The sequence below is a fragment of the Volvox carteri genome, assembly GCF_000143455.1.
Source record: "Volvox carteri f. nagariensis unplaced genomic scaffold VOLCAscaffold_75, whole genome shotgun sequence".
NCBI lineage: Eukaryota > Viridiplantae > Chlorophyta > Chlorophyceae > Chlamydomonadales > Volvocaceae > Volvox > Volvox carteri.
In genome coordinates, this window is record NW_003307618.1 from 532,446 (window position 1) to 549,017 (window position 16,572).

The 16,572-nt window shown below is 57.1% G+C and overlaps 2 protein-coding genes across 2 annotated transcripts; both read right to left on the reverse strand.

Moving 5' to 3' along the window:
- Window positions 1-484: 484 nt before the first annotated feature.
- On the reverse strand, window positions 485-4,669 carry VOLCADRAFT_98692 (uncharacterized protein; the record flags this gene model as incomplete). The annotated part of the gene is made up of 9 exons (XM_002957555.1): window positions 485-658; window positions 1,183-1,251; window positions 1,747-1,815; window positions 2,108-2,150; window positions 2,391-2,497; window positions 2,757-2,888; window positions 3,044-3,123; window positions 3,988-4,390; window positions 4,502-4,669. The coding sequence occupies 9 exons, from the start codon at window positions 4,667-4,669 to the stop codon at window positions 485-487; spliced, it is 1,245 nt and encodes a 414-aa protein (XP_002957601.1).
- Window positions 4,670-6,277: 1,608 nt separating this feature from the next.
- On the reverse strand, window positions 6,278-15,455 carry VOLCADRAFT_98693 (uncharacterized protein; the record flags this gene model as incomplete). The annotated part of the gene is made up of 14 exons (XM_002957556.1): window positions 6,278-6,850; window positions 7,094-7,524; window positions 8,403-8,658; window positions 9,709-9,796; window positions 10,734-10,777; window positions 11,071-11,155; window positions 11,398-11,462; window positions 11,920-12,072; window positions 12,387-12,586; window positions 12,978-13,572; window positions 13,654-13,746; window positions 14,052-14,336; window positions 14,885-14,915; window positions 15,088-15,455. 14 exons carry the CDS (start codon window positions 15,453-15,455, stop codon window positions 6,278-6,280), a joined length of 3,267 nt encoding a protein of 1,088 aa, XP_002957602.1.
- Window positions 15,456-16,572: the final 1,117 nt, after the last annotated feature.

Here is a 16,572-nt window from a genome sequence, read left to right on the forward strand (position 1 = left end):
ACAAAGCACGTATCACATTCCTCCTCGCCTTCTCCTTCCTCCCGCCCTGCTCTCGTTGCTTGTTTTTTCATTTCTTTCTTCGTCGTCTTCTCTTCTACAACCACCATCCTGGAACATGCCGAGGGATTGAAGGCGCCTGCAGCCCTCTCCTCTCCGACATCCAGCACCGCCACAACATGCTAGGCGAAGGGCCCACCTATTGCGCCACAAGTCATGCGCCTTTATGCATTTACTCTTCCATCTCAACCAATAAAAGCCAACCCAGGTTACGAGGAGCAGGCGTGCAACGCTGGTGCGGCCGTTCCCCGCGGCCATCGCCTTGCAACCTGCAAAAAGCGCCTTCCCTACCTCGTCCTCGTGTCGGCGCTCCCACGGGTTGCATTGCAGAAAAAAATGAAGGCACCGTATCCTTGGGGGGTGGAAGACATATAGGGCGGTGCACAGCGCCGCGGGCCAGCAGACCTTTCCCGAAAAGGGGCATCGCTTAGACTCGCGGCCGTTTGCCAGCGTACGTGTCGTACGCCACGACATGCTGCTGGAATAGGGCATCATGCACTAGGTTCTGCACGTCCTCAGGCGTCAACGAGGCGTCGTCCAGCTTCACCTCGAACACGTCCCGCACCGTGCCGTTGGTCGTCGTGACGGCAGCGGTGCGGATCTGCGCCATCGCATCACACCGCATCGCCCGACAGTTAGTAAAGCCAGCAGCAGAAGGTTAGCAAGCTGTAGTGTACCATACGCTTTAATGTACCGGGAGGCAGAGGCAGCAGGCAGGTGGACAGCAGACCAAATTTAGGCCTGAGAAATGCCTCGAACTGTATGTATGACCGCACCTCCAGGCTAGAGCCGCCGTCCCACCAGAGGCGGGGCGGCCAGGCGAGGTGTTACGAAGCAACTGCTGCAAAAAAAGCAGCGACAGCCTGAGACCTATGCGAGGCCCCACGTGTACAAAAAACTTGGCCCTTCACGCCCAGCACAGATATTGTCGGCGGGAGCTGCAGAGCAACTACCTCTTGAAACCTCCGCATCGTCACCAACACACACCAACATCACAATTAGCAACACCACATTCTCAGTACGGTTCGGCGAAGCCCACAGCCGACGGAGCCCACATCACATCACATCACACACCACCGGCCCCAACGCAATCGAGAACCCTCTTTCTCTCCTCCCCCCTTTCACCTCCAGCGGCAGTTGCCTCAGCGCGTTGATGATGTCGGAGAGCAGGCCCTTGCGATCACGGCACTTGACCTGTGTACGGTTTGCAAACGCACGCAGGAGCACAGGGAAGCCACGGAGAGCCAAGGAGACGTGAAAGATGAGATGGCGACCCAAAAACCCGACAGGTAAAACCCTATAAGCCTCCCTCACCCGGAACATCCCTCCCGCCGGCGATGTGGGCTCGGTCAGAACGGAAAGTGAGCAGCAAACCCCCGAACCCAGGGGATGAGCCGAACAGCGCGGAACGCGACTATGAAAAAGGACAGCACCGCACGCATATCCTATACATGGCGCATATGTCACGCATGCGGGGTTTTGACCCCAACAAATCCAAGCCCTCCCTCCTTCCGGATTCCAGAGGACTCTGTCCGAATCTGTCGTCCTCAACACCCCAAAATACATGCGGCTTAAAACCCAAATCAGACGAATGCAACGGCCATCTACAGCGCGGATGGATTCCGACCCAACCCCATTCCTCCGAGGGCGCTCTTCCACCACCACTTGCTGACCTAAGCCCCCTATCACCTGAACATAATAGCAGTCCGGGCCCCGCTCCACCGTAACCCCCGCGTTCTGAGTCATCTGGCAGGGAATCTGCGGGCGACATGGTGGAGGGTGTAGATGCTTGTGATGGTAGGAAGATGTGTGGCGAGCACCCAGTCACGGCTTCTGTGGGCCTTTCCAACACCGGCAGCGGAACGGGACCCGCGCAGAGTGATGAATGGCCGCAGCAACAACTGGCGCCAACGCGCGCGCGCCCGCGTATATACATGTGTACATGCACTGCAAGCACGTTGCCCTCCCATGATAGACCACGCACTGCTGCTGCTGCGCTGCGGCGGCTTATGCCCAGACCTGGGGCCCCTGCATTCCACCTGTCACTCACGTGGGGCATCTGCGGCGCTCCCAGCACATCCACATCGTCTTGGCTGCATGACACCAAGCGGCGAGTCCCACTGGATATTAGGTAGGGCCGAGACAAGTGTTTCAAGGCCAACAAACACAGATCGGGCCAAGAAGCGGAGGGAGAAGCACTGCATCCATGACAGCCATCCATGCCCATACATCCTAGCCTAAGCCCTAAACACTCCTCCGAACCATATTCATCATCGTGCATTACGGCAGAATGGCGGCGGACAGCTCTCGGCCACGAGATTCCCATCTCCCACCTGGACGAGCCTTTGCTCTTCCCCTCCGAGTTGGCTGTATCGTCCTCCTGGTTCTTGACGCCATTGACGTGGTTGTAGGCGAGCTGATCTACCGTCGTGACTTGGAGCTACGCCAGGGCACGACAAGGAGGACATGCACGAGCATAGGGGTTGCGTCGAAGCAGAGCCAGGCCAAGCAGGCGGCGGGAGCTGTCACGACGCCTGTCGAACTCCCCCCCGTGCCTCGGCGAATAAAATTTAGTTTTAGTACGAAGGACAGGCCATCAAAAGTGCTGCAGGCCTGTATTCCATTTTTATGGCGCCCGTAGCGCACACCCACAGAGCTAGGCCACACTTCGCTTGTGCCCTTCACGTCAGCTGCCATACCTTTTGCTGCAAGTGCTTCAGAAGCTGAATTGTATCCGCCAGCACAACATGTTTGGGACGTCGTGCCTCCAGGCCCTCCCCCGTTGCGCCGTTGTTGTTTGAGCGCGACTGTGGGGGGACCAGCTCCCGCAGCTGTGCGGCAGGGCAGGGCAGGCAGGCACACGCAGGTGGGCGCACATGCAAGCGGACAGAACATCAAGCACACTTTGAATTGGCAACAGACGCTGGCCTGAACCCCTGCAACCCCGAGACTGCGCTCAAGATGCGCGTCGCAACATCCCACGTACCTCGTCTATTAATGAGTTGATGCGGTCTCGCCGCTGCTTCTCCACCGTCGAATGGCTGATCTGGCCCTTGACCTCCACGACTGAAGGTTGGGGGACGGACCCTGAAGGGAATTTGAGGAAGTTTTGGCCCGGTGACAGCACTGCATTTAGCAGCTTAAGATCCTGAGTTCAATTCCTGGGCAGATCTCCGACATTGGTCGGGAGTAAGAAGTTTTGGCTAGCTACTGAGGTGTGGAGATGAGGTCTAGTTGATGGACTACGTTTCGCATGCTGTATTGGCTGATCTGTCTCTATGGATGTCGGATGACTGAATGAGGAAGGGTCCACATGGCAGGACCCAAACCGTCTTCGACTTTCAGTTTGTACGGCGGAATTAACTGTCAAGATATAGTCCATGGCCCCCTGGCTTTGACGGACACCCCCGCATTCGTGCGGAGCTCGTAACTTGGATAAGGAGGGCATGTGGGTTCCGCGCGCAGAGGGGAACGGACTTCGTTTTCATAGGAAAAGGGCTTTTGGGTGGCTGGTCGATATGTACGGCGCAGCATGAGGGATGGGAATGCGAAAAAACAAAAAACTCTGCTGACAGCGCCTACAGGGAAGGAGGGGGCCATAGAGAGGAACACGTGTGGTAAGCAAGTAACCAGGTCCCTAGATGCCAAGTTAGGCGAAGCATCGTTACCGTGCAAAATGCCTGGCGATGGTGGCAAAATAGATCTTAAGAACCCACCCGCCGTGGCCCTTTGCAAAATCTTTGCATAAGTTTACAAACCCGCCCTGCAGGGGCATGCGTCCGACAGACGCAGGCGTCCTCTGTCTCTTAATTATTATATAACGGGGCCTGTGGCCGCCGTTCGTAATGCTGACATCACGATGAACTAAAAACTAAGGTGTTTTTGCGCCAATCCATGATGGCCAAGTGAAAAGTAGCTATTTGTGCGCACCTCTGCTGTTAACAGCAGACGATGGGAGCCTTGCCAATTGTAAGGGAGCCGCGGCCAGTGGGAGCAGCTGTGCAAGCGGTTGCGGCTGAGTAAGCTGGGCTTGCGTAGGAGCCACTGGGGGCGGTGCTACCAGCGATGAAACAAAGGAATGTGCGCCAGCGCCAACCATGGTCCCCGGCAAAGCAAACGCATGGAGTGATGCCCCGGTCGGCATTGGAAGGATGGATATCTCTGCTGCGTTACTTGAAAAGTACGGTTGATCTTGTCCGCTCTGCTGGAGCGCAGGCGTCTCGACAGGGGATGCCAGTGCTGAAGAAAGCGCCGACACCGGAAGGTCCTCTTGCTTGACAGTTGTAGTTACGCTTTGCTCTAAGGCGTCGTCCTTGTGCGAGCGTGGTTGAAACTGCAGAGGAAAAGAAGGATGTAGCCGTTGAGTCAATACAACTATCTTACGCGAGAGTCCAGTCAGTCTCGGAAACCAAGGTCATGCGTCAACCCCATCCTTGGACCTTACTTGCAATGCCAATGGCTCCTTTCCCTCCGTTCGGAAGAAGTCCAGCACGTCCAGCTCGGCCTCAGCTCCAGCCGCCTTCTGCTCAATGACCCCCAATAGCTCGTTAAGCTCTCGGTCTGTAAACACGTATTGTGAATCGCCAAGACCAAAATCTAACGAGTCGCTCATTTTATGCTATTTTCAAAAGTGTCAGCCGGGAACCTCAGGGTAAGTAGTACTGTCCGTGAACCTGACAGATTTGTAAGAGAGGTAAAGCTAACACTTCATGCTCCGTTTCAACAACAGCTGAATTTTGGTAACGACCTGATGATAACATGGGGGATGGCGTGCACCCACATGGGTAGTGGGCTAGGTGATGTACGGCATGCACTTTTCCTTGCAAAATTTCCTTGGATGCTGGCTGATTATGTGAAGGCACTGAGGTAAGAGCAGTTATGGATGCGGTCTCAAAGACGGTGTAGTCATGCACCGTTTCTATTATGCAAACTTGCGCCTTTTTTGTTCGACTTGACCTGAAGCCCATCTACGATGCCCGCCCATGTGACTAAGCTGCATACAAGGTTCATCAGATGCTTTCCACTTGTACCACCTTTTCTGGACAGGACGTCATCAAGGTATTTCTCATGTCATATCCACCTCAACATACAACCAGTATTGCGAGAATGGAAATCTTCAGACCCCAAGACGCTATATATATTTGAATCTGATGAACTTCCACTTGCGCATAAACTTTCCTCCTTGCATCCAGCGCCAATTGGGTCGAGCCTCTGCCCACCATCAACAGCCCCGACAGGTCATCAGTCACATATGTCTCACGTGCTTGTAACTACAACGATTCAACCAACCGAATGACACATCAAAAACGCTGACTACAGGAGCAACCCTGCTTGCGATGTCGATGCCACGTCTAAGCGCATAGAACGGTTGCGGAACTGTACACCAGCCGCTCTTCACGGACCTTCCTCCTATCCATCCGAACGCGTGTACCTCAAAAATACGGATGAAATCGACGCGTTTACGCGCGTCCGCGTGCAGGACTGGCCCACCATCACAGCGTTGCTAGAAAAACGGACCACCTCCTGCTGTACCAAAACCTCTGCGTTCGAACCAAAAGCGGGCACACACTCGACCGCTTGCGACCCTTTCGTCCTCCCCATCTTCCGCGTGGCTGCCAAGCTTTCACGCTCTCAGTCTACGCTCTCAATCATCTTTTGAACACCTTGACCGGAAACGACCGGAACGCGCCACTCAAACGATCCGACCATCGTCGCTTGGGACCGCTTTTTCTTGTGCTCTGCACTCCAGTGAACTCCCATTACAGTTGCGCGATATCCAGAGCAGCTCCATTTCATGATCGTTCCGCGCATTCATTCATAATTCCTCCCCCTCTCTCTCTCTCTCCTTGCCTAGCTGATGCCCAGCAGCTGACGCACATATATGTACAAATACGTTTCGCATCGTCACATCGCGCGCGACTCCTTTCATAACCCTCTTATCTGCTGTCGGCCCTCCAAATCCTGGCAGCCTTTCTTTGTGTGGCCCTTAGCCAAGCCTATTTAGGTACGCAACGCCACGTACTTCCCACGCGCCCCTTGCTTCCCAGCAGCAGACCACCTATTATTGGCCTTGCTGGCCTGTTCTGCCCGATTTCATTACACAACTCCCCCACGAAGAAGATATTTGTGCGCGAGGAGAGGGTGTCCAGGATGATGTGGGTAGGTGGGTGGGTGGGTGTGTCAGGCAGCCGGGAAATCTCCCCACGTCGCCGCATATCTCCTAGCCCCCCACCCGCCGTACCTCCCTCCAAACCCAAAGCGGGTTGGATTCCAAATCCAGGCCCATACCGCGCAAGACGCCAGACCCCAGGCGGAAGGCCGCATTGGCGGGGGGCCCAGAGCCCGCACCGGAACTCGTACCAGCAAGCCCGCACGGAACCCCCGCCGTGTTGCATACGTCCTCCACCCCCTCCCCCACCCCCACCTCCACCTCCTCCTCCTCCTTTTGGGCTGTTCCTTCTCCTCCATTATTCACCCTGTTCCCCGGCACTTCACCATCCACCTCCGGATGCATCACCATCCAATGCGCGTCATCGCTCCAAAACCAAGCCCCCGACTGGTGACTCCCGCCGCCGACAGGAGCATCCGTACAAATGCCGTACAGGACCTCATGGGGAGCTTCATCCACTCTGGAGGTCGCGGCGACCAGCCACTCCAAGCGTGACTTGCCGGGACTGCCGCCCTGGCCGTAAGGCCAGTCGTACACGTACGGCATAGAAGCTATTTGCGAGCCTACCGCCGCGGCGGCGGCGGCTGCAGTTCGTTTGCACGGTTCGCCGTTGCATGTGAGGAGCTGCAATGCGGGTGCGGTGGGCGGGTGAGGGGGTGGAAGGGGATAGAAGCTGAGAGAGGAGGGCGTTGGGTAGAAGTCTCAAGGTCAATGAAAGCCTGTATGTATGTATGTACGTTTACCCGCATCATAATGGGGGGGGTAGGCGATGCGGTAATGCGTGGTACCCTTGGATCAGAGGTACACAGACCTACAGAACTACATACATGCATACATGCGTACCGACATACATACATACATACATACCTGCATTACGTGCTGCTGCCGCCGCGCCAGCTTGCTGCTTTTCGGCACGAATGGCAGCGGCAGCGGCGCCGCCATCGCCGCAGTAGTCGTACACGTACTACTGCTGCCGCCGCCGCCGATGCAGTTTCCCGTGTCGGTGATGTCGTGCGGATGTACGGCGGGCGTTGATGACGTCATCACTGCCACCAGGGCCTGTGACGCCGCGAGATCCAGAATCCAGAACTGGTGGGCGCTGTCCAGAAGGTACAGCCGGGTGCCATCGGCGGACGCCGCCATGTTGAGAAATTGCCGTACGGATGCCGTACGCAGCGCTGCCGACAATCGATGGTATGTAGGCGAGAAGGATAGTGGTGATGGTGGCGCTGTCGCTATTGCCGTGTTGGCCGCGGCGGCGGTGGCGGCGGTGGCGGCGGCGGCGGCGGGGTGTTCAGCTGCGGCCATAGAGGAGTGGCTGTGGGCCGACACTGGTGATGTGTACGGCACCGTGGAGCTTAAGCCGCCAAAGCCGCCACTCAAGGTCACCTACGTGGGACGGCAAAACACACGTGCTTTACTCCCCGCCTTTTGTAACGCATCCCCCCTGCCGAAAAAAGTGCCGTCATGGGGCTATCTGGCGCCTTCCAGAATAGCAAGCCATTCGCTCCCGGCCCCGCCCCGCCTCAGCGCGAGAGAGACCCAACCAACCCAGGAAACAATGTAGGCCTTATCTAGCGTGTGAATAAAAAAGCAAGGAAAACTAAAAAGGTTTTTTGCTCTATCGTCATATCGCAGTTACGAGCCAAGTGTGCCACAGGTTCCGGAGGACGGTACAAGAGAGGTTGGTGCCGGTGTGGAGATAAACGCTGAAGGTGCTTGAGTGCCGCCAAATGTATTTTCCAAGTTCTTTTCCGTATGTACTGCCGTACATTGATTTGTCGTAGTGGACTGCTGAGCCATTGTGAGGGGTCCCCACCTTACGTTTGCGAGGGAGGTGGAGGTGGAGGCGGAGGTCTGCTGCCTCCTGGGTGACCGACCGGGAAGGAGCAGCTCCTCACCGGTAGTATCGAGGATGGCTGTTCGACCCGTGGCGGAATTGGCTTTATCCTACCTCCCCTGGACACGTATGCATGTATGTATGCATGTAGTCGTTTGTGTGTGCCGATATAGATCTGTACAGAAACCCAACCTTAAAACCTTAAAACCCTAAAACCATGAGCTCCCATCTTCCCTTGTTTTTCAGCATCAGTAGCTATAGCTACAGCTCTAAAGCAGCAGCACTATTAAACAGTAGCAGTAGCAGCAGCAGCAGTCGTGCCATGTCACATCTTACTTGCCTGCAGCTCAGCCACTCGCTTGCCCAGTGCAAGGTCCCACACGAGGAGAGGAGGCAAGGATGTAGCGGCGGTACTGCATGTCGTACTGTGAAAGCTACTGCTGCCGCCAGCTTGCTGCTGTCGTTGGGCGCCCCGTGTTGCTCCTGTTGCTGTTGCTGCTACTGCGGTTGCCGGCGCCGCCGTCATCGCCATCGGGCCCCTTTGTGCGGTGACCAGGAGACCACCTTGAAGCGGGCAGAAGATAGGCTGTGCCTGCGCGCGCGTGTATGTATGTATATATGTAACTATGTATGTATACATACTGTATTTGTGTATCGATGTATACTGTATGCATGTATACATGTATACAGAATCGATCATCAACAGAGCATGTTGGAGCATGTTGGAGGCCATGAAATGGGAACCAGCACATCTGGCGAGGATGTTGGAACATATGTGCGCTCACCTTAACTCAGTGTTATCCCCCCTTTGGGCGCTAGTCTGGGCTGATAGTGCGGTGTGTCCTCCCCTTTTTCTCCGTGGCTTTTAGGCGTTCAGCTCTCTTGACCTTGGGCCTTATGCTAAAGTTTGGGAAGTTCTACTTGAGTATAGGGTCACGCGCCCCCAACCGTGTAACACACACATATATACATACACATATATACATGCGTACATACATACAGGCTCTGAAATTGGATGGGGTGAACGGATTAGGTGCCCCTCTCGCAGGGGAGAGCAGGGAACTGCCTCGGGAAAGAGGGCCGCTGGTGAAGCTTAACCACCCTGTAACAACATACATATATACATACGTACATACATACAGCCTCCCTGGCGGCTGCCAACATCTCAACACCCGCACAGGCAGATGAACAGCTGGAGTCCAAAACGATTGCGGCCACCGAGGGGCCACCGAGGGGGCTACCCGGGGGGGACACTGCTCAGGAAGAGAGCCAGCCAGCCAGCCAGGCAGGGCCCCGGGGTGGGACCTCATCCCAGCCGACATCTACAAGGAATCCTGGTCGGCCATTGGCACCACCACCACGGCAGGCCTACCCACCGCAGTTTTTGTTGGGTGACCTACAACCCGTTTAGCTGTAGCGCTAGCCCCCCCCGGTAGGTGGGGAACGCTGCTGCTTAGTGCCGGCCGTCGTACCCCTCGTACCCGGTCTGACCGGGGTGTGGGCGGGATGCACGAGACGGCCGTGTGTGCATCCGCGCCCCCCCGCTGTGTTTCGGCCCTGGGCCCCCTGAGGCTTTTGAGCCCACTGTGTAATCCACGTCATACATACATACATACATACGCACACACGTTCCCCCCCCCACCTCGTCCAGGGGCAGCCGGAAGGCGGATGCCGCCGGGTGCACGAGTGAGGTGGAGAAGGCACGAACTTGCAAGTCGTACACGTGATACCTGACAAGGGCATGGGTCGGGGGATCACGTGCAAGGAAGGAATCAGGGAAACACAGGCAAAGGGGAAAAGGGGAAAGAGGCGGCGGAGGGGGGAGGGGACGTGGGAAGGGATGATTCGAGGCCGGAGGGGGGATTGTCGTGTCGCGGAAATACCAAATACCAAATATCAAATAGCGCTGCCATGCCGTTATCCATGTGACAACTCCTACATATCACCAACACGAGCACACGTCTGTGAGTGTGAGTGCGAGTGTCTGGGTGTGTGTGAGAGAGATGTGTGCTTCTAAAACCCAAACCCAAGCCTAGGGAAGAGAGAACGCGTCGCCTAATACGTGGGAAAATGGCCGATGATCTGCACCTCCTCCCCCCGGCGGAAAACCCAGTTATGCAGTCAATGTGGAGTTAGGACGTAGGGAGCAGTGCGTGTCCTTGATTTTGTATAATGTATGTATATGCGTGCGTTTTGTGTGTATGTGTGCGTATGTGTGTGTAAAGGTTACAAGTATCTGACCGGGCCTGATGACACTGGCCACAGAGGGGCTGCTGCCCAGCCCCGGCGGGAAGACGCCTAAGCTCTCTCTCTCCCGCGGAAGGGCGCGCGCGCGTGTGTGTGTGTGTGTGTGTGTGTGTGTGTGTGTGTTCGGGAGGGGGAGTGCATATTGGGGAGGAGCAACGGCCCAGGGTGAGTGTACGGAAAGTGGCCACCACTGTACAGTGTACGAAAGATCCAACTGTATCACACATACGAAGGACTGGACGGAAGATATTTTTGTACGGAAATGGGAAGGGTCTCTTGTACGGAAGAAACCCGTCATACGTCAGCGTAGAGCACTCTCTGAGGTTGGTTCGCAACCCCGGCGAAGAATGCGGCCTGAGCGGGTACGTGGCTCCGGGTGGTAATGCGATTATACGAATGCCGTACACCGTACAACCGTACCTATCAGCTGGCGGGGCAGATGTAGCTAGAATGAGCCAACGGCCCTGAGGTGATGGCCGGGGGGGTGAGAGGGATGGAGCGGGGTGGAGAGGGATGGAGAGGGATTTGCACCAGGATTGGGTTCGCGGCAGCGGTTTAGGTAAATATATATTTTCTTGTACTACAAGGTACGGCAACTGCGAGTGCCCCAGGCATGTGCCATCCAAGGCTTTAAGAGAAGTAGGTGAGCATCAAGAGCTTTCCAGGGTGGAAAATGCCCGGAAAATAAGACGTAATGGCAGCCAAGTCATTTCCTGCATACTTCTCCCGTACGTGCCGTACACTGCCGTACACTTACGTTTGGTGTAATCTTTATGGCCCGTACGTATTGCATGCTGAGGCTGTCCGGAAAGCGCTGTTGGTCGGGCCGGCCAGCCCCCCACCTGTTGATACAACACACGTGTCTCACATCAGGTTGGCAAGAAGGGGGGTGGCGGGTGGGTGGGGTGCAGGAGGGTATGAGAGGGCAGGGTAGAGGCAGCGTGTAGAGTGTGGGGCTGGTAAGTTGGCGGAGGAAAGGTTCGGTGAGATTGATTAAACAAAACAACTTCCCCCACTATATAAACCTTCCCCCACTTCCATGTCCCCAAAATACATTCCATCACACCATCGTACTGCACCCTACCTGTCCTCCATGATGACGTCGTACACGTCCCCTGACTCAGCGTCGTACACCATGAGCGCGTGAACCTGCACATCAAAACCGTACACCGCAAAACGACCGAATTACATAAAAAAATCCTCCAAGTGCCGAGTGCGGGAGAGAGGGGAAAGACGAACCACACACGATTGAAGCTGCTGCCAGGGCAAGATAGTAGCAAACGTAAAAACTGACCGAAAGGCGTCCGTGGCGACTGTGACGACTGTGACCTCGGGATGACGAAATGACGTAGATGTCGGAAATCCTACCTACCTAAGCCGCCAGAATTAAAAAGCTGAATAGTATAGCCAATCCGTAAAGAAGTAGGTGTAGAAAAGTAGTAGTGAGGGGAAAGACGAACCACGAGCGAGTGAAGCTGACTGATGCCAAGGGAAAGAGACTGCTGCGGCAGGTGTAAAGAAAGCATAACTAACCAGTCGGCGGTTGTGAAGTGCGGCGACCTGGGGGTGATCTAGTGATGACGATATCGGAAACCTACCTACCTACCTCGCCGCCAAGACTAAAACAAGAGCGGAAGAAGAGCAGTAGATCCAAGCCGTAAAACAGTAAAAGTAGGTGTAAAAGCGGCGAAAAAAGTAATAAAAGTTGACGTGAGAAGAGAGCGGGGTGACGGGAGCTGGAGTAAAGTTTTCCGCCGGCCTGGCGGCGGCATTGGCGGCGGGAGAGAAGGGGGGGAAAATGGCATACCGCCCTAAAACCACTAAAACCACTAAAACCACTTTCAACCCAGAAACCCAAATCCTCTAAAACCCACTGGGCCCGAGCTACAATAACTTTTCAATTCCCACCATCCATACTTCCTCTAAGAGCCTTTCCCGCCAATTTAAAACTTCCTAAAACCGCTGCTAAAACCGCTGCTAAAACCGTTGCTAAAACCGTTGCTAAAACCGCTGCTGGAAACCAACTCTTATGGAAAAATCCAAAACCAGCCCTAACATAATCCGGGGTCTCACCTGCGCTACAGCCACCTTCCCTCCCCCCACTGCCACAAAGCGGATGTAGCCGTAGCCGCCCATCACATTGGGGATATGAATGAAGTGCCTGATGGAGCAGTCTTGTAACTCCCAGACGATGAGGCGGTTGTCCCAGCCCGCACTGGCCAGCAAGCCCGCATCGCTGTCCGCCGCAATGTCCCGTACACCGCGAGTGTGACCTAAACAGGCGTCGTAAGTAGGGTTTTAGGGTTTTAGGGTTTTAGGATGAGTGGAATAATACATACACACGTGGTGCCGAACACACGGGGCATGTACGGGAGAAATGCATTACTGACGACGTTTTAAAAAGGGGTGCGAGGCGCTCTGTCGTACCATTCAGTTCCTCCAAACTGCCCGTTTCCAGATCCAGCCGCACCAGATTCTGCTGGTCCGAGTGGCTGGCAACCACCAACCACCGACCCGTGGGCCCCACCAACAGCACCCGGGTACTGCCGCCGCAATTGGCGGCGAGGGCGCACGTCACCACCGCTGTCTCCTGTTGCTGCTGCTGCTGCTGCTGCTGCTGCTTTTGAGCATCTGTAAGCGGGGGCAGCGGCGGCGGAAAATCACCGCTGGCGCAGCCCCCGGCGGCCGCCAATCCTAGCGCCTCCGCCGGCCCCGCAGGAGCTCGGAGGTCCATTGACTTGCCGCGACCTAGCGGCGGCGGCGACGGCGGCGGCGGCGGCGGCGACGGCAGCAGCTGTAGCTCCAGTCGGCGGACGGTGTGACCGGTGGATCCGCCACCCTCCGAACGTCCAGAAGACCGCCGCTCGAACGGCTCCGGCGGCCATTCGTCGCCGCCGACGCCGCCGACGCCGCCGACGCTACTGGAAATGTCGTACCGAATGCTTCCTTCCCTAAATTCTTGGCTGCCCCCCGCTCCAGCCGCCTCGGCAGCCGCCTCACGCTCCCTCTCCTCCTCAATCAGCGCGTACATGAGTTCGTAAACTTCGTCGTACCAGTCACCCGATTGCGCCGCGACGGCCGCGGCCGCCGCGCCAGCGGCGCCGCCACCGCCGCGGCCAGGCAGCGCTCGCCACTGACCGCCGGCCGTTGCGCCCTGGCGCCGTACAGACGGTGCTCCTGCCGCCGCCGCCAACGCTGCTCGTCTCGCATCGCTCCCGCCCCTGATGTCGACCGCAAGCGGCTGTTGCCGCGGCTGCGACTGTAGCGGGTACGGATGCAAAGAATGCGGCGGCGGCGGCGGCGCCGTCGGCAAGCTGGATGTTGCCAACGGACTCCGCACCGGCGGCGCGCCTACCAGTCGTACTCGCGCCAGTACGGCGTCGCGGCAGGGTACTCCCGCCGCCTTTATTGCACGAAGAGTTGCCGCCGGGAGCTTCAGAGCGGTACGGCAGTTCAGGGGGTTGCGGTACAGCATGGGGAGGAAAGGCATGGGAGAGGGGGGGTGGATAGGGACGGGAGAGGAAGGTGGGGGAGAGGAAGGGGAAGAGATTCAAGAGTGCTTTTGCAGTACAATTACTTGCCGTACTAAAAAGAAACTTCCAGGCCCGTCTCGATGAGGCCAGGCACAGCCATTTCATTTCAGTCACCCGTCGGCCCACTGCCACCGCGAGCACCGCAGGGGATATGCGGGGTCACCGTACAGCTCCAATACACGCATGTACGAATGTACGGATCTACCTGCAGCTCCTCCGACGCCCGCCGGCGCCACCAGGCCTCCCCCAACACGTCACCCACTCGCCGCCGCGGCGTCCTGCCTGCTACCGCATCACCTGCAGCCGCCGCCGACGTCGCCCATGGGCCGCCGCCAGCGGCGGCGGCAGCGCCGGGTGGGCCTGCCGGCGCGGCCGCCACCGTCGCCGCCGCCACCGGCATTTCGGAAGCATCCTCGGCGGTTGATATCGCAGGTGGAATAGCCGTAGCTGCCCCCGTTATGCCGGACCTGCTGGGTAAATGAGCCAACCGCTGCGGCGCGGACCCATGGGTCAGTCGACCCGTGGGTCGGATCCCTCCGGACAGCACGTCGCGGGCCCAGCGGCATGAGGCGGGCAGGGCTCCGCAGCAGGTGGGCAGAGGAAGGTACTCGCAGACCTTGACGAGATGCCCCACGGGGGAAGACCGGGCAGGTGTTAGGGTTTTCCTAGGATTTTTCTAGGGTTGGGTTTGGAAAGGGGTTTACGATTAAATAAATAAATAAATATGTGTATAATCGATAGATCAATCACATTTGTATACAATCTATAACTTCATTGCATATATTTTCTGTAAATATTAAATGTTAGTAAAAATATGTATTATTACAATATACTATTAGGGGTTTACGATTACATGTCGACGCGGCAGCGGCAGCGGGGATTTCGTTTCCGTACAACCACAACAACGACAACCGTGACCATAACAAATCATCCTTTCCTAGGTAGCTGACCTGGCTTAACCGTTAATCTCCTGTATGACACTCGTGATCCCGTACGACTTCCCAACCCGGTTCAAAATCACCCCCCATGGCTCCTTACCACCACCACCACCATCTGCTCGGCAGCCCACCTGCAGCAGCACCTCTGCAGGGAGGTCCTGAAGCTGTAGCGCTGGAGGTGACCCACTGCTGCCGCCGCCGTCACTGCCGCCGTCACTCGATGGCACAGGCGCCCCTCCGCCGCCGCCGCCTTGAGAGGTACCCGCCGTCGCCGCCGCTGCCGTCGCCGCCCTGACAGCCCACCGCCGCAGCGTTGCAAGAGGTGTCGACGGCGCCGCCAAGGATCCGCCTCCGCCAGCTACCCTATCAGCCGCCTCCGTCGCCGTCGCCGTCGGCAACACCGCGGCTCCCGCACCGCCAGGGTTGCTGGACGGCCTACTGCTGCTGTCGCCCCAAATAACGCTGCTACGGCTGCTACAGCCGCCACCGCCACCGGTGTCATCTCGATGCTCGACCACAGCACCAGGAGGTTGTAACGCCGCTTCCTGGCAGTGCGTTCGTGGGGGCGGCGGCAACGCCGGCGGCAACGCCGCCGCCGCCGCCGCCGCCGCCACGTCTCCGGTCCGGCCGGGTCGCGCAGGCGGCGTCCACGGCCCTTCCGGCACCTCCATTACCTCCGATGGAAGTGAGCTGCCCCTTTCCACTCCCAATGGTTGCTGCTGGGGATGCTGCTCCTGCTCCTGCTCCTGGTAATGGTAACGGTAGTGGTGGTGATGGTGATGATGATGGTGATGGTGGTCCATCAGGCGCGGTCGTTCGTACGTCGTTCCGAAACCTCTTTTGCTCGTACCAGTGACCCAGGGAGCGGGGAAGAGGGGGGGATTTGTACGGGAAGCGAGGGGATGCGGACTCCTGGCTCGGCTGGACGAGCCCCGGAGGCACAACCCGGGGGTGGCAGGGGGGAAGGGGGGCGTGCGTAACGTCCCCCCCTGCGCCCAGTTGACCGCGGCCAACTGCCTGCGGCGGCGGCGGCGGCGGCGGCGCTGGCTACAGCTGTTGGTGGTGCTACTGCTGTGCAATAAAATATTATGGGGTTATGGCAATGGACGTGACAGTGGCTGCAATGGTGATGAAATGACAAAGTAACGACGTTCGTCGGCTGTGGAGGCTGCGGCGGCTGCGGCGGCTGTGGCGGCTGTGGCGGCTACAGCGGCTACAGCGGCTGTGGCGGCTGTGTTAATTGTTGGTGTATTTGAAATAATGCGGTGCCGGAACAGAGCAGGTTGGGGAGCTGCGGCCGCGGTTCTGCGCAGGTGAAGCCTCCGCGTATCGGGCGTTTAGCTGCGAGGAGGAATAAGGACTGAAGACGGATGAACGAGGTATAGCTGAAGGAAATCGGAAGAGGCGCTCTGTTCTATAGGCGTTATTTTGGAACCCCTATTAGAATGGAGGAATCAAGCCGCTAAGAAAAGATTAGAGAGATGGAGAACGAGGTCTGTTTTTGATTGCTATGTGGCAACCGCCGGCCGACTGTCTGTTCTCAGTTCTTTTATTGTTTTGGAGAGGATGTGTTTAGTTTTTGATTCTTGGCGATTTGGGTTGCAGTTGAAAGAATTCGTTGATGTGCGCGGACTGCGGTGTCTGCTTGTGGGATCTTGTCGGGCATAAGGCGGACAAAGGACAAGAGATGTATGATGCCAATCGTGGCCGAGCGCGTCGTTGTCGTTGTCGTCGCCTGGGTCCGGTGAGGAGAAATGTCACCGTCGCACACAAGCAAAAAAAACAAAG